This window comes from Ictalurus punctatus, chromosome 6, assembly GCF_001660625.3.
Source record: "Ictalurus punctatus breed USDA103 chromosome 6, Coco_2.0, whole genome shotgun sequence".
Taxonomy (NCBI): domain Eukaryota; kingdom Metazoa; phylum Chordata; class Actinopteri; order Siluriformes; family Ictaluridae; genus Ictalurus; species Ictalurus punctatus.
The window spans coordinates 17,491,548-17,515,232 of record NC_030421.2 but is presented as its reverse complement, the minus strand read 5'-3'; the positions used below and the strand labels follow the sequence as shown (position 1 = coordinate 17,515,232).

Here is a 23,685-nt window from a genome sequence, read left to right as displayed (position 1 = left end):
AACCATCAGTTCAACAAATGCATCTGTAATTGCAGGTTTACACAAAAATTCAGAGAATTCTTATTTGCTATCTGTTGTGCTTTTTTTTCTCAACTTCTGTTTCCGCTTGCTCTGCGGTTTAGTTCTAAATCCAGTCATCTTTCAAAGCTGTTCTTCTATTTCAGCCACTACAGAGTGTATAAGCCTCGTCTTTAATCACACTGACAGCATCTTCATCATCATCATCATCATCATCATCATCATCATCATCATCAGATCAGAATGCTGTGTTTGATGGTCATTGGATTTCTTTTATCCTGTGCAGGTATTCAGTTTTCTGGCTTGTTTCTCTCACGGAGAGTCTGATGTATTGTGTTGGAGTATTTGAGTGAGCGGTGTATTTCATTCTCATTAATGATGATTTTACTAGCATAGTGCAGCCTGAATGAAATTTCATCACTTGGTTATGAACGAGTTCTGATTGGTGTACACAATTAACTAAGATTAATTTGTATTAGGTGATAAGAAGGTGAAATTTACTGTTTCAGTTAAATTGAATTGGTTATTTTTTAATCTGAAACTGCAGAATGAAGTAAGCAATTCATCAAAATTAAAAGTAGCAAAGCAATGGAGAAATAAAAAATAAAAAAACATCAGGCATTTTGTGTTCTATGATAAAATCAGAAAGTTTAGCACCAAAACTAACTTTGTAAATACATTTCTTAGATAGTTTTAAAAAACAAAAAAAAAAAAAAAAACAAACACTTTTGCAGTCTGACTTCTCATTTTTCTTTGCAGATTGTACCAAGTCATATGAGAGAAAAACTCTACACCAGATGAACAGAGCTGCTTTTAAGGGGGAAACTGTTGTTTTTCACTGCAATGGAACTCTGACTAGTGAAAGTCATGATATTGGTTGGCGTAAAGATAGGAATGGTATTTTTATCCACAGCTCAGTTACAAACCAAAGTGTGTTCAACTACACATCGAGCAGGATGCAGGTTAATCCCCGAAATCCAAGAGAACTGCAGATATCTGATGTACAGCTTTCAGATAAAGGATTATACTCATGTTTTCCACTAGACAAGCAGTGGATATTAACTATAGAAGGTATCTAAACATGTTTTTTAATTAGTTTTTAATATGTTGTTTTTAATTGCATCAACTGAAATAACATCAGATAGCATTCTTTATTTATAATTCATTTATTGATTATTGATATATTTCTAGTGGTAACTTTATCTTTTGACACCACAGAGAATGAAATACAGACCAGCAAAGGAAGGCTATCCTACATAGTTTTCTCAGTAATCACAGTGTGTGTCTCAGTGTGTCTCTTTATCTTCTGTGCCGTGTGTCTTCACAGGTGAGTGACCACCTCAAGAGTTTTAGAAAAATTTCACCTCTTTTGAATGCATTCTAAATAACATTTAACTTTCTGAACCTTTAACCACTAAATATCACATACTTTACGAATACATTCATTCATGAATAAAACATTAACATAGATTGTTACATACACTTTGCACCACTATATTAGGAACGCCTAATTATTTATATACTGCCACAGGGACTGAAATTAGGTCCAGAGTAAAGATAATAGTTATATCTTTAGCTGTGTTCTGTGTGCTGAGGTGGTTGTGGGCAAAACAGAAGCCATACCAATGCATTAAAAATTTCAGTTATATTTATCCTTCGCCCTGCCCAAAAAGTCAGCATTTGTCTTCATACAGAACATTTAATCCTGTTCTCCACCTCAATCTTGAATTTCCAACATTTGTCATGGACCACTTTTTTTTTAATTATTATTATTAGTAATTAACACATTAATGTTACATGCACACAGGAATTACAACAGTGATTTAAACATTATCACAGCTTTATCAGGTCTGGAAAAGATCCATTGCTGTTTGTAAGCCACTTTGTTTTGTTTTGTCAATTCATGTTGCACTGCAAATTATATAATATAGAAATTTGATTTTCATTACAGAAAACAAGAAAACAGAGGAGCCTCAGATCAAACACACACGGGCAATAAGCTTGTAAGTTTTCACTTCATACATATTTTAACATACTGTACTTTGTAAAAATCCTCTAGCATTTGTAAAGAAATTCCATCTGATAAAAAGGTGACTTAAAAGAACAAGACAATGTCAATTTTCCTCATCTAAAACATGACTATACTGTGTAGTGTTATAAGGAATTCAGACGGTATTTTTTTTTACCGCTTAGAGAACCTTCCTCAGTTTCTCTGCAGACTTTGCTCTTTTGTATGATGTAGTAATTCAAAAGACATAAAATAAGCATCTAAGACTTTTTAAAATAAAACCTTTTACACATGTGCCCTGTGATGGACTGGCACCGTGTCCAGGGTGTACCCTGCCTTGTGCCCGATGCTCCCTGGGATAGGCTCCAGGTTCCCCGTGACTCTGAAAAGGAGTAAGCGGTAGAAGATGGATGGATAGATGGATGCTGGACCTTTTACACAGTCCTATATATAATTTTATACCACAGTGCTGATAAATGTTTGATTCTGGTTGGCCAGAAGGTGTTGATCAATTTTCTATAAAAGCAGCTCTGACATATCACATGTTTATATTAATGTGCTCATTCTATGGTGGACACTCCACATAATCCAAGTCAAGTAATAAAATGACCAAATAACATGCGACTATTTAACAAAGAAAATGTGTCATTCTTGGTGAAGCTTCTGGATGGTGATGTTTACTTTACATCTTTGGAAGGAGTCTCCAGTGTGAGTGGCAATCAGATGTGGTGCACATTTTTGTTAGACTAGCAAGTTTCTATTTATTTAATTTAGAAAGGTTTAATAAATACAGCCCAAAGATTACAATTAATTTAAAGGTAAAAAATGAAAAACATATTTGCTATGGTTTTTCACAGATTCATTAAAGATTGAACAGTATTATTTTTTTTCTTATCTGTGTAAAGGCAAACAAGGATTCTCTCCATCACAGTGAGACAATAACTTCCTGTGTAAGTTTCTCACCATGAACCCACCCAGTTACACAACTCTCACCTTTCACTCACTCTCCCTGATATAATCATCTCAATTTATGATGTAGTCAAGCTATGCTATACTGCTTTATTTTACTTGACTTATTTTAATTTAATTTTTTTTTCACAGGTCTACATCATGACAAGCTCAAATAATGTTGCAATTGACTACAACTGAGTAAGATATTTTTCTACTTTACAGAGTCGCCATCACTTCCTTCTACAGAAATGTTTCTATGATGCTCATATTCACAGAGATATCAACTGACTGGCCTTTTTACTCTAGACTGAAATCTGGATAAAAAAGTTAGATTAAAAGCTTTAGGAAACGGTTTTGTTATATGTTTGTTGCTCAAACATAACTCAGTCAAATGCTGATTTATATTTAAAAAACTAAAAGGAATAAAGTTTAAAGAATGCTTAATTAGATTAGAGGAAAAACTGCAGTCTTGTGACAGATGAGTCTGGCTGAGATGGCTTTCTTCGAATTCAATATTAAATATCATTTTTAATCTATTTACATTGACGAGATATAATGATGTTGAAAAAAGTTTCAGTATTATGTTCAAACGTTGGAATTATTTGACATGTTTTTGCTCACATAGCACTTATTTCATAAAGTGTTACCTGACCCCCTTCATGTTTTTTCTTTTGCTGTTGTTATTATTTTCACATTGTACAAATGCTCAGGCAGAAATAAAGCCACTAAGGGGCAGCAGATCATAAAAATGAACAGACACACAGCCGAACAACATATTCAATTAGCCAAAGCCATTTGATCTGTGTTATATTTTACCAGTGGTCTATTTTTGCATCCAGTCTGATACAGTTGGTGTATACTGCTTTATTTTTCTTGCACTTTTGTAAAAGAATAACTCCAGGCAAAGACATCACTACACTGATACCTATTATTTATGAAACTGATAAAAGACCACAGGCTCAATATGAAGGTCTGAGACAGCAAAACCAACATCTATTCTACTTTACTCTATTCACATGGGAATTTACTTCCATTAAAGGCAAGCAAACAATAATCTATTGTAAACAAGCCTCTATTGTAGATCATAGACTATGCTTTAGAGGTGAGGGAGTGCATGTGAAACCCCTCTCTCCTCAGGAAGTGGTAAACATGGCTGTTACTCAGAAAACTGACATGGACATACAGCATTACAGAAATATACTTGTGATCTGGATTTTATACCGAGGACTGTTCCATAAAATCATGCAGGTACAGGTCAAGAGCTTCATTTAATGTTCACATCAAATATCAGAATTGAGGAAAAAATGTGCAAAAAAAAAACAAAACAAAAAACCTCTCCAAAATCCAGGTAATATTTTTCCAATCTTCAACTGGCCAGTTTCAGTGTGTCTGTGTGTAGTCTCACATTCCTGTACTTGGCTGACAGGAGAGGAACCTGATGTGGTCTTCATTTTCTTCTGACCCCATTCTGTTGTTTGATGTGAACTTTAACGGAAGCGTGTGATCTGTATCTGCATCATTTTATGCATCATGCTGCTGCTACATGATTGGCTGCTTAAATAACTGCCTGAATGAGCAGGTGTTTCTATTAAAGTGGCTGGTGAGTGTATATAACCTCTGTCTCCCTCAAATCTGCACTGGCCTGTTGTTTTATGGTTATACATTTATTTATGTGTATGCAATCAATGTAAGCCTCTTCTGCTTATTAAATAATCATTACCTGCACACATAAAATATGTTCTTGTTCGATTAAGTGGATTTCTTATCACTAATACAATGCAGTTGTGATTAAAAGCTTTGAATATACAATATGTGCTTCTGCATTAAGAGCATAATTTAACTAGCTACTATTAAATGACAGCACCTATTCCTTATTTGTCAAATTTAACATGATCTAAATGATAGCAAAATATGATCTGATTATCTTCAGGCACAGATATGTGACGCAGTAAAGCCTCTACACTAAATCCTGTCACTTTCCTCTGCATTTTACTTTAATGATCAAATTTATAAGCAGCAGGTAAAAATCTATAAAGATGTGTTCAACTTTTTTGAAATGCTGTGATTAACATTTTCATTAAATTACAAAACCCAAATGTGAGGGATCTTTTCTTACTATATTCCCCCTGTCCATTTTACATCTACTAATCTCACACTTATAGATGTAAGAGTGCTTAGTGCAGTTGTGTTCACATGTGAGAATACAGTACATGACGTTGCGTAGTCTACTGGGGCATAACCAGTGTTAACGTCAAGGTTTAAAAATGTGGCATGCCATTGTTGTCTGTCTGAATTTCCACATCACCCTCTATGCCAAGCTCGAGCACAGCGTTTATTAGCATTTAAGGCAAAGATGACAATTTGATCTGAACTAGGGATGCACCGAAATGAAAATTCTTGGCCGAAGCCGAAACCGAACATAATGAAAAACTTGGCCGAAAAATGAAGGCCGAAACCGAACACATTTTTTTTCGCGTTTTTTCCATTTATTTTGCCATTTTTTTCACCATTGCATAAATTAAATAGTCAAAATGTGCTTTTTACTATTTTGTCTTGCTTTTCAAAGAAAAAAATCAATTACAAAAACTACAATTTCAAAATATTTATTTAACACTAAACATTTTTTTTCATTCCAGCAGGCATAGGCTACCAACAATGCACAATATACCTGTAAATAAATAAATGAATAAAATAAAAATATTTTGATGTGGTCGTCTTTGAGCCTGCCTTGAATAGCCTATGTTAGGCCTATAACTGACTGCTGAAAGAATTTAACACTCTGTAGCCTGCAACAAAAGTGCATTAAAAAGTGCATTGACAAGAGTGCAAAAAATGGTTCTGTTGGGTTCTATACAGCTGATTATATTGGGGATATTTACCACTCGCGTCCCTGTACACCTCGAGGAGTATTATAGTAGATATTGTATAGTTACAGTAGATACATTGTTAATGTTATGTTCCCTTAAATAAATACGTCTTTACCTGCTTCCGTACTCTACTCCCTTACGTCTCGTGACGTGACAGAATACTCCGGAACAGAAACAAAACAAACGTGCACATGTCCACAGTAAACAATGTCACGGTTGTCAACATCTGAAGTGCATGCGCTCGTGCACGTAGCACGTAGCATCGTTCCAAGCGCGCTGCCGGAAGTCGAGGTCGTGAAATTCGTGCATCTCACTCTGGTTGCTAGGCTATTTGGCGCGTCATCAAACACGTCATTGTCTGGTCAAATTTATTTGGCCTTTTCACTTATTCGGCCGAACACCGAAAATGCTTTTTTTTTGTTTTGCTATTTTTAGCCGAATAATTTCGGTTGCCGAACATTCGGTGCATCCCTAATCTGAACAATTTGATACGAACACGAAGATTTCTTTTAATTAATATGAAAACCAGTCGGAAGTCTGTACGGCTACATTTTGGTACAGAGCTAACAATGATGAAAAGTCAGGTTTTGACCAAAATTGTTTGCTGCCTGTAATGTACTTTGACGTCTCTGCTTTAACCCTGCAATGGACTAGTGTTAGTCCCCTGTTCCTGGGATTCCCTCCGGATCCACTGTAACCCTGACCAGGATAAAGCTGTTACTGAATGAATCTCAGCTTAAAAATATTTTAACAAAACAATGCAGAGTAATAATATTTATTTAGCTTACTTTCTAACCTTGCCTTGTCCTCTGCCTGCAAAGATCATGTTGTTTAAACCATCAGTTCAACAAATGCATCTGTAATTGCCGGTTCACACAAAAATTCAGAGAATTGTTATTTGCTATCTGTTGTGCTTTTTTTTCTCAACTTCTGTTTCCGCTTGCTCTGCGGTTTAGCTCAAAGTCCAATCATCTTTCAAAGCCGTTCTTCTATTTCAGCCACTACAGAGTGTATAAACCTCGTCTTTAATCACACTGACAGCATCTTCATCATCATCATCATCATCATCATCATCATCATCATCAGATCAGAATGCTGTGTTTGATGGTCATTGGATTTCTTTTATCCTGTGCAGGTATTCAGTTTTCTGGCTTGTTTCTCTCTCTGAGAGTCTGATGTATTGTGTTGGAGTATTTGAGTGAGCGGTGTATTTCATTCTCATTAATGATGATTTTACTAGCATAGTGCAGCCTGAATGAAATTTCATCACTTGGTTAAGAATGAGTTCTGATTGGTGTACACAATTAACTAAGATTAATTTGTATTAGGTGATAAGAAGGTGAAATTTACTGTTTCAGTTAAATTGAATTGGTTATTTTTTAATCTGAAACTGCAGAATGAAGTAAGCAATTCATCAAAATTAAAAGTAGTAAAGGAGAAATAAAAAATAGAAAAACATCAGGCATTTTGTGTTCTATGATAAAATCAGAAAGTTTAGCACCAAAACTAACTTTGTAAATACATTTCTTAGATAGTTTAAATTTTTTTTAAAAAAATCACTTTTGCAGTCTGACTTCTCATTTTTCTTTGCAGATTGTACCAAGTCATATCAGAGAAAAACTCTACACCAGATGAACAGAGCTGCTTTTAAGGGGGAAACTGTTGTTTTTCACTGCAATGGAACTCTGACTAGTGAACTTAAAGATATTGGTTGGCGTAAAGATGGGAATCTTATTTTTATCCAGAGCTCAGTTATAAACCAAACTGTGTTCAACTACACATCGAGCAGGATGCAGGTTAATCCCCGAAATCCAAGAGAACTACAGATATCTGATGTACAGCTTTCAGATAAAGGATTATACTTATGTCTTCCATTAGACATGCAGTGGATATTAACTATAGAAGGTATCTAAACATGTTTTTAATTAGTTTTTAATATGTTGTTTTTAACTGCATCAACTGAAATAACATCAGATAGCATTCTTTATTTATAATTCATTTATTGATTATTGATGTATTTCTAGTGGTAACTTTATCTTTTGACACCACAGAGAATGAAATACAGACCAGGAAAGGAAGGCTATCCTACATAGTTTTCTCAGTAATCACAGTGTGTGTCTCAGTGTGTCTCTTTATCTTCTGTGCCGTGTGTCTTCACAGGTGAGTGACCACCTCAAGAGTTTTAGAAAAATTTCACCTCTTTAGAATGCATTCTAAATAACATTTAACTTTCTGAACCTTTAACCACTAAATATCACATACTTTACGACTACATTCATTCATGAATAAAACATTAACATAGATTGTTACATACACTTTGCACCACTATATTAGGAACGCCTAATTATTTATATACTGCCACAGGGACTGAAATTAGGTCCAAAGTAAAGATAATAGTTATATCTTTAGCTGTGTTCTGTGTGCTGAGGTGATTGTGGGCAAAACAGAAGCCATACCAATGCATTAAAAATTTCAGTTAGATTTATCCTTTGCCCTGTCCAAAAAGTCAGCATTTGTCTTCATACAGAACATTTAATCCTGTTCTCCACCTCAATCTTGAATTTCCAACATTTGTCATGGACCACTTTTTTTTAAATTATTATTATTAGTAATTAACACATTAATGTTACATGCACACAGGAATTACAACAGTGATTTAAACATTATCACAGCTTTATCAGGTCTGGAAAAGATCCATTGCTGTTTGTAAGCCACTTTGTTTTGTTTTGTCAATTCATGTTGCACTGCAAATTATATAATATAGAAATTTGATTTTCATTACAGAAAACAAGAAAACAGAGGAGCCTCAGATCAAACGCACACGGGCAATAAGCTTGTAAGTTTTCACTTCACACATATTTTAACATACTGTACTTTGTAAAAATCCTCTAGCATTTGTAAAGAAATTCCATCTGATAAAAAGGTGACTTAAAAGAACAAGACAATGTCAATTTTCCTCATCTAAAACATGACTATACTGTGTAGTGTTATAAGGAATTCAGACGGTATTTTTTTTTACCGCTTAGAGAACCTTCCTCAGTTTCTCTGCAGACTTTGCTCTTTTGTATGATGTAGTAATTCAAAAGACATAAAATAAGCATCTAAGACTTTTTAAAATAAAACCTTTTACACATGTGCCCTGCGATGGACTGGCACCCTGTCCAGGGTGTACCCTGCCTTGTGCCCGATGCTCCCTGGGATAGGCTCCAGGTTCCCCGTGACTCTGAAAAGGAGTAAGCGGTAGAAGATGGATGGAAAAAAATATTTGCTAAAAAATGAAAAAAATATTTGCTATGGTTTTTCACAGATTCATTAAAGATTGAACAGTATTATTTCTTTTCTTATATGTGTAAAGGCAAACAAAGATTCTCTCCATCACAGTGACACAATAACTTCCTGTGTAAGTTTCCCACCATGAACCCACCCAGTTACACAACTCACACCTTTCACTCACTCGCCCTGATATAATAATCTCAATTTATGATGTAGTCAAGCTATGCTATACTGCTTTATTGTACTTGACTTATTTTAATTTAATTTTTTTTCACAGGTCTACATCATGACAAGCTCAAATAATGTTGCAATTGACTACAACTGAGCAAGATGTTTTTCTACTTTACAGAGTCGCCATCACTTCCTTCTACAGAAATGTTTCTATGATGCTCATATTCACAGAGATATCAACTGACTGGCCTTTTTACTCTAGACTGAAATCTGGATAAAAAAGTTAGATTAAAAGCTTTAGGAAACGGTTTTGTTATATGTTTGTTGCTCAAACATAACTCAGTCAAATGCTGATTTATATTTAAAAAACTAAAAGGAATAAAGTTTAAAGAATGCTTAATTAGATTAGAGGAAAAACTGCAGTCTTGTGAGAGATGAGTCTGGCTGAGATGGCTTTCTTCGAATTCAATATTAAATATCATTTTTAATCTATTTACATTGACGAGATATAATAATGTTGAAAAAAGTTTCAGTATTATGTTCACACGTTGGAATTATTTGACATGTTTTTGCTCTCACATAGCACTTATTTAATAAAGTGTTACCTGACCCCCTTCATGTTTTTTCTTTTGCTGTTGTTATTATTTTCACATTGTACAAATGCTCAGGCAGAAATAAAGCCACTAGGGGGCAGCAGATCATAAAAATGAACAGATACACAGACTAACAACATATTCAATTATAAAATACTCTTATTAACCTATAAAGCACTAAATGGTCTCGCGCCACAATATCTAAGCGACCTTTTGGTTTTATATGATCCGCCACGCCTACTTAGATCAAAAGATGCAGGCTATCTGACGGTACCTCGAATAGTGAAGGCTATAGCAGGGGGAAGAGCTTTCTCTTATAGGGCCCCACAGTTATGGAACAGTCTTCCTATTAGTGTTCGGGACTCAGACACAGTCTCAGTGTTTAAGTCTAAGCTTAAAACGTATTTGTTTACTCAAGCCTACCCTGACTAGATTCTGTTCTACTTTCTCCCTCTCTCCTTTGCCGAGCCCCACACGAATTTATGGAGATACTAGAGATCCAGATCCTTTCTGCCTCTGGATGGAGCTCAAATCTTCTTTAATTCCAGACTGCTGGGACTACGGCTGCTCTTAACGCCATACAGACTTCATATAAATCCATAATGAACTTTTTCACAATATCTGTTGTTACCCAGATGAGGATGGGTTCCCTTCTGAGTCGGGTTCCTCTCAAGGTTTCTTCCTCTTAAAACATCTTAGGGAGTTTTTCCTTGCCACCATCGCCACTCAGTGGCTTGCTCAGTTGGGATAAATTCACACCTTTAATATCTGTATACCGTGTTAATATTTCTGTAAAGCTGCTTTGAGACAATGTCTATTGTAAAAAGCGCTATACAAATAAAATTGAATTGAATTGAATTGAATTAGCCAAAGCCATTTGATCTGTTTTATATTTTACCAGGTGGTCTATTTTTGCATCCAGTTTGATACAGTTGCTGTAAACTGCTTTATTTTTCTTGCACTTTTGTAAAAGAATAGCTCCAGGCAAAGACATCACTACACTGATACCTATTATTTATGAAACTGATAAAAGACCACAGGCTCAATATGAAGGTCTGAGACAGTAAAACCAACATCTATTCTACTTTACTCTATTCACATGGGAATTTACTTCCATTAAAGGCAAGCAAACAATAATCTATTGTAAACAAGCCTCTATTGTAGATCATATACTATGCTTTAGAGGTGAGGGAGTGCATGTGAAACCCCTCTCTCCTCAGGAAGTGGTAAACACGGCTGTTACTCAGAAAACTGACATGGACATACAGCATTACAGAAATATACTTGTTGATCTGGATTTTATACCGAGGACTGTTCCATAAAATCATGCAGATACAAGTCAAGAGCTTCATTTAATGTTCACATCAAACATCAGAATTGAGGAAAAAATGTGCAAAAAAAATAAAATAAAAACCTCTTCAAAATCCAGGTAATATTTTTCCAATCTTCAACTGGCCAGTTTCAGTGTATCTGTGTGTAGTCTCACATTCCTGTACTTGGCTGACAGGAGAGGAACCTGATGTGGTCTTCATTTTCTTCTGACCCCATTCTGTTGTTTGATGTGAACTTTAACGGAAGCGTGTGATCTGTATCTGCATCATTTTATGCATCATGCTACTGCTACATGATTGGCTGCTTAAATAACTGCCTGAATGAGCAGGTGTTTCTATTAAACTGGCTGGTGAGTGTATATAACCTCTATCTCCCTCAAATCTGCACTGGCCTGTTGTTTTATGGTTATATATTTATTTATGTGTATGAAATCAATGTAAGCCTCTTCTGCTTATTAAATAATCATTACCCGCACACATAAAATATGTTCTCAGATTATGTGGATCTTAACACTAATACAATGCAGTTGTGATTAAAAGCTTTGAATATACAATATGTGCTTCTGCATTAAGAGCATAATTTAACTAGCTACTATTAAATGGCAGGACCTATTTCTTGTTTGTCAAATTTAACATGATCTAAATGATAGCAAAATATGATCTGATTATCTTCAGGCACAGATATGTGATGCAGTAAAGCCTCTACACTAAATCCTGTCACTTTCCTCTGCATTTTGCTTTAATGATCAAATGTATAAGCAGCAGGTAAAAATCTATCAAGACGTGTGCAACTTTTTGAAATGCTGTGATTAACATTTTCATTAAATGACAGAAACCAAATGTGAGGGATCTTTTCTTACTATATTCCCCCTGTCCGTTTTACATCTACTAATCTCACACTTATAGATGTAAGAGTGCTTAGTGCAGTTGTGTTCACATGTGAGAATACAGTACATGACGTTGCGTAGTCTACTGGGACATAACCAGTGTTAACGTCAAGGTTTAAAAATGTGGCATGCCATTGTTGTCTGTCTGAATTTCCACATCACCCTCTATGCCAAGCTCGAGCACAGCGTTTATTAGCATTTAAGGCAAAGATGACAATTTGATCTGAACAATTTGATATGAACACGAAGATTTCTTTTAATTAATATGAAAACCAGTCAGAAGTCTGTACGGCTTCATTTTGGTACAGAGCTAACAATGATGAAAAGTCAGGTTTTGACCAAAATTGTTTGCGGCCTGTAATGTACCTTGACATCTCTGCTTTAACCCTGCAATGGACTAGTGTTAGTCCCCTGTTCCTGGGATTCCCTCCGGATCCACTGTAACCCTGACCAGGATAAAGCTGTTACTGAATGAATCTCAGCTTAAAAATATTTTAACAAAACAATGCAGAGTAATAATATTTTTTATTTAGGTTACTTTCTAACCTTGCCTTGTCCTCTGCCTGCAAAGATCATGTTGTTTAAACTATCAGTTCAACAAATGCATCTGTAATTGCAGGTTTACACAAAAATTCAGAGAATTCTTATTTGCTATCTGTTGTGCTTTTTTTTTCTCAACTTCTGTTTCCGCTTGCTCTGCGGTTTAGCTCAAAGTCCAATCATCTTTCAAAGCTGTTCTTCTATTTCAGCCACTACAGAGTGTATAAACCTCGTCTTTAATCACACTGACAGCATCTTCATCATCATCATCATCATCATCATCATCATCATCATCATCAGATCAGAATGCTGTGTTTGATGGTCATTGGATTTCTTTTATCCTGTGCAGGTATTCAGTTTTCTGGCTTGTTTCTCTCACGGAGAGTCTGATGTATTGTGTTGGAGTATTTGAGTGAGCGGTGTATTTCATTCTCATTAATGATGATTTTACTAGCATAGTGCAGCCTGAATGAAATTTCATCACTTGGTTATAAACGAGTTCTGATTGGTGTACACAATTAACTAAGATTAATTTGTATTAGGTGATAAGAAGGTGAAATTTACTGTTTCAGTTAAATTGAATTGGTTATTTTTTAATCTGAAACTGCAGAATGAAGTAAGCAATTCATCAAAATTAAAAGTAGTAAAGGAGAAATAAAAAATAAAAAAAACATCAGGCATTTTGTGTTCTATGATAAAATCAGAAAGTTTAGCACCAAAACTAACTTTGTAAATACATTTCTTAGATAGTTAAAAAAAAAAAAAAAAAAAAAAAAACACTTTTGCAGTCTGACTTCTCATTTTTCTTTGCAGATTGTACCAAGTCATATGAGAAAAATATTCTACACCAGATGAACAGAACTGCTTTTAAGGGGGAAACTGTTGTTTTTCACTGCAATGGAACTCTGACTAGTGAACTTAAAGATATTGGTTGGCGTAAAGATAGGAATGGTATTTTTATCCACAGCTCAGTTACAAACCAAAGTGTGTTCAACTACACATCGAGCAGGATGCAGGTTAATCCCCGAAATCCAAGAGAACTGCAGATATCTGATGTACAGCTTTCAGATAAAGGATTATACTTATGTTTTCCATTAGACATGCAGTGGATATTGACCATAGAAGGTATCTAAACATGTTTTTTAATTAGTTTTTAATATATTGCTTTTAATAGCAACAACTGAAATAACATCAGATAGCATTCTTTATTTATAATTCATTTATTGATTATTGAGAAATTATATTTCTGGTTGTAGCTTTATCTTTTGACACCACAGAGAATGAAATACAGACCAGCAAAGGAAGGCTATCCTACATAGTTTTCTCAGTAATCACAGTGTGTGTCTCAGTGTGTCTCTTTATCTTCTGTGCCGTGTGTCTTCACAGGTGAGTGACCACCTCAAGAGTTTTAGAAAAATTTCACCTCTTTAGAATGCATTCTAAATAACATTTAACTTTCTGAACCTTTAACCACTAAATATCACATACTTTACGACTACATTCATTCATGAATAAAACATTAACATAGATTGTTACATACACTTTGCACCACTATATTAGGAACGCCTAATTATTTATATACTGCCACAGGGACTGAAATTAGGTCCAGAGTAAAGATAATAGTTATATCTTTAGCTGTGTTGTGTGTGCTGAGGTGGTTGTGGGCAAAACAGAAGCCATACCAATGCATTAAAAATTTCAGTTATATTTATCCTTTGCCCTGTCCAAAAAGTCAGCATTTGTCTTCATACAGAACATTTAATCCTGTTCTCCACCTCAATCTTGAATTTCCAACATTTGTCATGGACCACTTTTTTTTAAATTATTATTATTAGTAATTAACACATTAATGTTACATGCACACAGGAATTACAACAGTGATTTAAACATTATCACAGCTTTATCAGGTCTGGAAAAGATCCATTGCTGTTTGTAAGCCACTTTGTTTTGTTTTGTCAATTCATGTTGCACTGCAAATTATATAATATAGAAATTTGATTTTCATTACAGAAAACAAGAAAACAGAGGAGCCTCAGATCAAACACACACGGGCAATAAGCTTGTAAGTTTTCACTTCACACATATTTTAACATACAGTACTTTGTAAAAATCCTCTAGCATTTGTAAAGAAATTCCATCTGATAAAAAGGTGACTTAAAAGAACAAGACAATGTCAATTTTCCTCATCTAAAACATGACTATACTGTGTAGTGTTATAAGGAATCCAGACGGTATTTTTTTTTACCGCTTAGAGAACCTTCCTCAGTTTCTCTGCAGACTTTGCTCTTTTGTATGATGTAGTAATTCAAAAGACATAAAATAAGCATCTAAGACTTTTTAAAATAAAACCTTTTACACATGTGCCCTGTGATGGACTGGCACCGTGTCCAGGGTGTACCCTGCCTTGTGCCCGATGCTCCCTGGGATAGGCTCCAGGTTCCCCGTGACTCTGAAAAGGAGTAAGCGGTAGAAGATGGATGGATAGATGGATGCTGGACCTTTTACACAGTCCTATATATAATTTTATACCACAGTGCTGATAAATGTTTGATTCTGGTTGGCCAGAAGGTGTTGATCAATTTTCTATAAAAGCAGCTCTGACATATCACATGTTTATATTAATGTGCTCATTCTATGGTGGACACTCCACATAATCCAAGTCAAGTAATAAAATGACCAAATAACATGCTACTATTTAACAAAGAAAATGTGTCATTCTTGGTGAAGCTTCTGGATGGTGATGTTTACTTTACATCTTTGGAAGGAGTCTCCAGTGTGAGTGGCAATCAGATGTGGTGCACATTTTTGTTAGACTAGCAAGTTTCTATTTATTTAATTTAGAAAGGTTTAATAAATACAACCCAAAGATTACAATTAATTTAAAGGTATAATATGAAAAAAAATGTTGCTATGTTTCTCACATATTTATTAAAGATTGAACAGTATTATTTTTTTTCTTATCTGTGTAAAGGCAAACACAGATTCTCTCCATCACAGTGAGACAATAACTTCCTGTGTAAGTTTCTCACCATGAACCCACCCAGTTACACAACTCTCACCTTTCACTCACTCGCCCTGATATAATAATCTCAATTTATGATGTAGTCAAGCTATGCTATACTGCTTTATTTTACTTTACTAATTTTACGTTTATTTTTTTCACAGGTCTACATCATGACAAGCTCAAATAATGTTGCCATAGACTAAAATTGAGCAACATGTCGCCATCACGTCCTTCTACAGAAATGTTTCTATGATGCTCATATTCACAGGCATATAAACCTTTTTACTGTGCAATGAAATCTGGATAATTAAAACATTTAGAAAACAGTCTTGTCATATGTTTGTTGCTCAAATATAACAGTCAAATGCTTATTGAAAAAAAAAAAAAGGAATAAAGTTTAAAGAACGCTTAATTAGATTAGTGGAAAAACTGCAGTCTTGTGACAGATGAGATGTGAAACCACTCTCATGTGAAACCACTCTCTCCCCAGGAAGTGGTAAACACTCAGAAAACTGCCATGGACATACATCATTATAGAAATATATATACATACATACATCATTATAGAAATATAATTGTTGGTTTGAATTTCATACTGAGAACTGTTTTTAATGTAGCTTTCATATCCAAGAAAATCATCAAATCCACCCATCCAAAATCATGCAGATACAGGCCAAGAGCTTCAGTTAATGTTCACATAAAAAATAAGAAATGGGGGGGGAAAAATGTGCAAAAAACAAAAAATATCCAGGTAAAATTTTTCCAATATTCAACTGGCCAGTTTCAGTGTGTCTGTGTGTAGTTTCAGATTCCTGTTCTTGGCTGACAGGAGTGGAACCTGATGTGGACTTCATTTCCTCTGATCTTTCTTACCAACAAGCCATTTCTGCTAAAATACGTAAACCAGCTGGTCACCAACACCCATGCCACGGTCATAAACACTGAGATCACATTTTTCTCCATTCTGATATTTGCTCCCTTGAAGCAAAGATGACAATTTGATCTGCAACTCTAAGTTGAAAAAACAATATCCTGGTTTCTATGAACACAAAGAGTTATTTTAATTAAAATTGAAAACCAGTCAGAAGTTTGTTTGGTTTTATTTTGGAACACAGATAACAATGACAAAAAAATCTGGTTTTGGCCAAAACTGTTTTTCTGCCAGTAATGTACTTTGACATTTCTGCTTTAACTCTGAAATGGAATAGCGTCCATTCTTATCTGCTCTCTTGCACTTTTTTCTCAACTTCTGTTTCCGCTTGCTCTGCGGTTTAACTCTAAAGCCAGCCACCTTTTAAAGGCAGTCTTCTACTTTAGCCACAGGAGTGTATAAGCTTCGTCTTTAATCACACTAACAGCAGCGTCATCATCATCATCATCATCATCATCATCATCATCACCATCATCATAATCACCATCATCATCATCATCATCATCACCATCATCATCATCATCATCATCATCATCATCATCATCACATTAGAATGCTGCATTTGCTCATCATCATGTTTCTGTTATCTTGTGCAGGTATTTAGTTTTCACTACTTGTTTTGGTGTGTTTCGCTCACTGAGGGTCTGGTGAGTATTTATGCGAGAAGTGTACTTCAAGCTCATTAATAACATTTGACTAGCACACCATAACCTAAATGGCATTTTGTTTATAATCGGCGATTGATAAGATTAAATTCTTATTAGTTAAAAGAGCACAGAATTTAACCTTACATTTAAACATAAATTTCTTATTTTTAATATAAAGTTATTTTAGTGCTGGGTCAATATTGTCATCTATGAATGTGCCAGATATCGTTGAATGAACAAAGTGATTATCACAAATTAGCAGACAAGTTAATAACAAAAAGAAATGAAAGTATTTTTACATTATTAACATACAACAATGCTTGACTACACTGTAAAACCGGATAGTTCATTTAACTCAAAAAATTTGAGGAAACTAATTACCTCGAAAATTAAAATCAATTTCTTTAAGCCAAATACAATTAAATGTAACAAAAATTTAACTCAAACTTTGTAATTTAAGTGTATTTGGCTTAAAGAAATTGATTTATCAACTTAAACATTTTGAGGTAATTAGTTTCCTCAAATGTTTTGAGTTAAATGAACTTGTTTGGTTTTACAGTGTAGACTGTAGCAATTATGTACATATAACAAATTCTTTAATAGTTTTGACTTAAATTCTACATGAACAGTTACTGCATTGTTGAGACATAAGGCATCCACTTTCTGCTGTACAAACTGACTAGTTGTCAGGGAATTTTGTGTTATTCTGACTGTCGGCAATTTGACCTAATTGTAAATTGCATTATTTCTCAGTTTTATATGAATCCACTGCTAAACTAGTTAAATGTTTGTAGATAAATTGACAAATTAAATGAATGTTATGCATCATTAAAAAAATAAAACAATGACATAATTCAGATATGATCCACGTACAACAATTAAATGTAATGTTATTTATTATAATAGCCATGTGTACAAATAGCTTCTGGATTGAACCACAGTGTAGATAATGATAATTTCAGCAGTTTCATTATTCACATTACTGTTGTGGGTATGTTGATTTTTTTTTTTTTTTTTTTTTTTTTTTTAAATCTAACATGTTTGTGCTCACAGTATCATCTTTTGTTTATGTTAAGTTCTGCAGTACTGCAGTATTTATGCAAATCTGCACTGCCATCTAACATATCAATATTAATATTAGTGGCATTAATACAAACACTGCTATCAGTTTATATAAATACTGTAATATAGAATTCCTCAACAAAAAAGGTAAACCACTCTGATACCTTAATAACTTAAATATTAAGACAGTATCAAAGATGACTTTGCTTTTTTTTCTTTTTTTTTTCCCCCTACAGATCATATCAAGTCATATGAGAGAAAAACTCTACACCAGATGAACAGAACTGCTTTTAAGGGGGAAACTGTTATTTTACACTGCGGTGGAACTCTGACTAGTGAACTTAAAGATATTGGTTGGCGTAAAGATGGGAATCTTATTTTTATCTACAGCCCAGTTATAAACATAACTGTGTTCAACTACACATAGAGCAGGATGCAGGTTAATCCCTGAAATACAAGAGAACTACAGATATCTGATGTACAACTTTTAGAAAAATGATTATACTCATGTTTTCCATTAAACATGCAGTGGATATTGACCATAGAAGGTATTTAATTTAAATTGTTTTAAATAAGTGTTGAATATGTCTTTTTCCATCAAATGAAATAGCGTCAGATAGCATTATATTTTGTGAGAATACAGACTACACTTCGTGTTGTAATTTTAGCTTTTGCCAACACAGAGACTGAAATACAACGAGGCACAGTAAGCCCATTCTATGCAGTTTTCTCAGTAATCACAGTGTGTATTGCCGTGTGTCTCTTTATCTTCTGTGATATGTGTCTTCACAGGTGAGTGACCACCAAATGTTTTACTTAATAATATGTAGTATATAGTATATGTTGCATTTATCTTTTCAAAATATATTAACTGTTGTGAAACAACTTGACCTGAAGAGCAGAACACAAAGTTGCAACACTTAACAATTAAGCACCATGATATAAATTACTACATAAAGGGCAAATACACAACAGTGTGATGTGAGTGCAAAAAAAAAAAAAAAAAAAAAAAATACAATAAATACAACAGAATAATAAATACACAGTACGGTGACAGTGTATGTTAAATATGCAGGAATATACAGCTTATACACACAATTCCAATCTTTACACAGTGGGGTTGTTTATAATACCAAGTGTATGATTCAAGTTCAGAAAAAAGAATCAGTCCAATTTTTATTATTGCTGCTGATGTTGTTCTTGTTGGTGGTGGTGGTGGTGGTGGTGATGATGATGATGATGATAATACAAAAGAGGAAGAAAAGACAAAAATATTATACTGTCACAAAGACTGATATTTAATGTGGTCAGCTAAAAATAATTCTATGTTGATTTGAATTTATGCCTGTCATAGCAATACACAATACATTTCAGTTCAAGTGTACTTCCCCCGTCCTCAAAGTCAGTGTTGGTCTTTATACTAATATTTAAATCCTGTTCTCCATTTCACATTTTCAAACATCTGTGGTTACCCCTTTTGTATTTGCACATACATGGAATATACACACATTTTCGGGACTGGGGAAAAATCATTGCTTTTTGTCAGCTGCTTTGTGTTTTACACTGTATTAATGAAACGGTTGTTTAGTCCATATGCTGCAAATCAAAGAACAGACCATTTTTATTTCACTACAGGAAACAGAAAGAAAGAGCAGCTTCTGATAAAACTGAAACTGGTGGTGAGCTTGTACGTTCTTTCTTTTTTTTTTTTTAAACATAAATATGTATGCATGTGAATGGTGCGTTAATATTTGTATTACGTATACTGTGTATCAGTACATTTATTGTTAATAAAATTAATCTCTAAAAAGTGGATTACTAACATTTGTTAAAATAATCTCATGGAGAAACTTTGATTACATAGCAAAAACTATTAATTTGTTGTCTGCCAGGACTACTAATAATAAATATTAATAAATATTAATAATCATATAGCATTTAAACATTTAAAATTTGGGCAGTTATGTTTTACTGTCTTCTATATTGAGACACAGTTGAGTGTTACCTTCTTTTCATTCATATGCTGAAATTGGAACTGTTTGTGCATATCAAGATGTCTTTTATTAACTGATGAATTTAATGTGATGTTTTGATCAACTCTATTGTAATTGGAAAGTTTGATTATTTATACATTTCAAAAATGGTTTGTAAATAATGTGAACTTTAGAACTCCCAAACATCTTTGGGCCTCAGCTACTGAAGAAAAAAAGCCCAAACAATTTCAGCCATTTGACCTTGCTGTGACCTTGACACTTTTTGGATCAGTCCCGAAATCTAATCAGTTAATTTGTTGGTCACAATGATAACCTCATATACAGTAAAGCTCATAGCCAGTATTGGGCTAATGAGAATCTTGTTTCATTCATTTTCCCATTAATGAACATTCTGTATGTTTTATAACATGTTCACTAATGATTACTGTGGACACTGAAATATTTAAGATTATTATTATTATTATTATTATTATTATTATTATTATTATGTATTTATTTTCTTATTTGTGTGATTAGGCAAAGTCAAATAAAGATTCTGTGTATCACAGTGGGATGATAACTACCTGTGTGAGTTTTTCACCGTGAACATTATTATTGTTGTTGTTGTTGTTGTTGTTGTTGTTGTTGATATACTTTTTTTTATACAGGTCTACACCATGATAAGCTCAAATAACTTTGCCATTGACTACAACTTTGAATCCTGAGCAACATCTGTTTCTGCTTCCTTCCGAGTGACAGAAACATTTCAATAATACTCATATTGACAGAGTATTTAAAGTGACTGGCCTTTTTACTGTACATTAAAATCTGGATTTTAAAACCTTTGCTTGTTTTTTGGAAGTAGATTCTTATATGTTATACCTCTGTTTTAATAACTGTATTAAAAGAGGAATCTCTGTGTCTATGTTTAGTGGTTGAAATATAGGTCAGTCAAAGGCTTATTGAAAATGAATTTAAAAAAATGAAAATGGAATAAATGTCTCAGTCATATCTATTATAGATTTAAAATATTTTATAAATGAAATATCCCTTACATGCTTAATTAGTTTAGTGGAAAATTTGCAATGTTTTGGCTTTACATACCTAAAACAGAAAATATCGAGTGAGTTGGGGTGTTCTGGTTTTCTAAATTATTTTAAACTTAGAATATTAAAGAGCTTGTGACGAGGTGGAGAGAGGAGCCAGACTGTTAGGATACATGCCTGGCACTGAGTTGTCTAATCAGTGGGAGAGTGGAATAAAGGAACGGTTGGAAATGTCAGCGGTAGATTGAGAGAGAGACACACACGTGTGTTTTATGTTTGAGAGTTGAGTTTTGTTTATTATAAAATTTTATGTTTACATTCAGCTGTTTCCTGCCTCCTCTTTGGAAGTTTGTTATATTTTGTTAACCCGGGAAGGAGGAGGGACATGCTGTCAGAGAGTCCACACCACTGTGGATCGTGATGCCGAGGAAGAGTGAGGTGGTGGTGAACGGTTGCCAGGGAGGACGGAGGAGTCGCTGCTGTCCGCTGGGAGGCAGAGGAACTGCTGCCATCGACCTGAAAGGGGAGGAGCCGTAGCCGTCTAGCGGGAAGTCCAGTGCCAGTGCTTCCATGCAATATTCTTTCAATTGCAAGATGTTTGAGGGTTTTCTTACATGTACTGCCCGTTTCAAATCCCCCCACAACATGTTAAGGGGCTTCAAATCCAGGCTTTGACTAGACCATTCCATAACCCTCCATTTCTTCTTTTTGAGCCATTGCTTGGTGGATTTGCGAGTAGGATCATTATCCTGTTGAAAGGTCCAATGTCGGTTCAGATGGCCTCACATTATCTTCAAGCTATGATGTGATATGATATGATGCAGAATTCATAGTTGAATCAATGAATGATTAAACCAGTGATGAACTACTGTCCAAGCAAATAATGCAGTCCTTCTGACCAATCAGATTTGAAAATTCAACCACACTGTGGTGTAAATGTAAATAACCACAGTGAGGTGAATGACCTGAATTTGAACTTGACAGCCAAAAATCATGATCTTCAACTTTCCAATTCGAGTGAGTCTGTGCCCACTGTCCTTAAGGTTCTCTATGTTGTGCATTATGAGATGCCTTTCTGCTCACTATGGTTGTAAAAAGTGATTGAGTTATGGTAGCCTTCCTGGTTCAATCAATGAATAAATGTAAGCTGTCCAGTCCCCAATACAGAAGCAGCAAAGCAACCCCAAACCATAACATTTCCACAACCGTGCTTTACAGTTGATATGAGGTGCTTATTCCAAAAGGCCTGGTCTTTGCCTATATGCTCATTGGCAAATTGTGGTCTTGCTTTAATGTTCTTTTTAGACATCAAAGGCTTTTTCCTGGCATGCCTCCCATGCAGGTCAAATTTGTCTTTCTGATAGTAGAAGCATGCACATTGACACCAACAGTTGCAAGACTTACAAGCAGATCATCTGATTAACTTTTTGGGTCCTTTTTGCATTAGATGGCCTGCTTTTGGTCTGAATTTGCAGGGATGGCCAGTCCTGAACAAATTGGCAGTCATTTGACATCTGTACAACTTGTAAATGATTTTCCTTACAGTGGAATGATGTATTTCAACTAATTTGGAGGTCTTTTTAAATCCCTTGCTGGACTCATAGGCATCCACAACCTTTTTTCTGAAAGCCTTACAGAACTCTTTAGATATTGGCATGATGACACCACACTCCTCAATAACAGAGGGGACACTAGAGGTTTATATAAGACAGGTTCCACCTGCACTCCCTAAGCAGGTTCTAAGCATGGGTTCGGGGAACTGGTTTCGGGGGAATTGGCCCCAATTGACATGGTGTTTCATGAGGACAGGGGCTCACCTGCCCCCGGATATGTCACCAGGTCTGCCAGCTGGACTGCCTCATTGAGCAACGCTGGTCAGTGGCAATGGACACACTCCTCCGTCCCCTCCGGGAATCAGGCGACAAACTGTTAAAGCACCACAAGGTCGATTGCTTCTTTGGTGACTCTCCCCTTGGCCAGCAACCAGTTTCAGCAAGTGTCCCCTAGCTTCTGGGTGAACACAAACAGCTGGCCAAGCTCACCGAGTTCCAGTGAGGGGAAGCGCTGATGGTGCTGTTTAGGGGTGTGGCTGACCCATTGCCTGCTACACCAGGCCCTGGAGCACTTATTGATCTGCCACCTGGGCATCAAGCAAGTCCTTGAGGCACTGCTCTTGGTCTTAGCGCAGCTGGAGGAGGGCCCGATGCTGGGTTGGTGGAGGTTGGCGAGGGACATGATGATCTCGGCCAGTGGTGAGGACTACATGACGGCATCTCTTCCCTTAGTTTTTAATGTGTCTAGAAGCACATGGCTTTTAAACCTACAAACAGGAAGTAACTGTAGAAGGAACGGAGTGGAGTCAAAATTGGGGAGAGGCCTCCCT

The 23,685-nt window shown here is 35.1% G+C and overlaps 2 protein-coding genes across 5 annotated transcripts; both read left to right on the top strand.

Moving 5' to 3' along the window:
- Position 1: 1 nt before the first annotated feature.
- Positions 2–3,635, top strand: LOC128632919 (uncharacterized). Its single transcript, XM_053680911.1, has 6 exons — positions 2–304; positions 778–1,089; positions 1,237–1,345; positions 1,970–2,021; positions 2,932–2,976; positions 3,128–3,635. The coding sequence occupies exons 1-6, from the start codon at positions 262–264 to the stop codon at positions 3,173–3,175; spliced, it is 609 nt and encodes a 202-aa protein (XP_053536886.1). The 5' UTR covers positions 2–261; the 3' UTR covers positions 3,176–3,635.
- Positions 3,636–12,835: 9,200 nt separating this feature from the next.
- On the top strand, positions 12,836–21,181 carry LOC108266946 (uncharacterized). Of its 4 annotated transcripts, XR_008396560.1 has the most exons (10): positions 12,836–12,988; positions 13,453–13,764; positions 13,896–14,025; positions 14,650–14,701; positions 15,611–15,655; positions 15,805–17,170; positions 18,520–18,831; positions 18,967–19,970; positions 20,794–20,844; positions 20,925–21,181. XR_008396560.1 is itself a non-coding variant. In XM_053680910.1 (7 exons), the coding sequence occupies exons 1-6, from the start codon at positions 12,946–12,948 to the stop codon at positions 15,844–15,846; spliced, it is 624 nt and encodes a 207-aa protein (XP_053536885.1). In that variant the 5' UTR covers positions 12,836–12,945; the 3' UTR covers positions 15,847–17,170; positions 18,520–20,734. The 4 variants fall into 4 exon arrangements, 1 of the variants encoding a protein (XP_053536885.1); XR_008396559.1 differs by having other exon boundaries at positions 18,520–19,970; XR_008396561.1 differs by having other exon boundaries at positions 15,805–17,221; positions 18,520–19,970.
- The last annotated feature ends 2,504 nt before the right edge of the window (positions 21,182–23,685 follow it).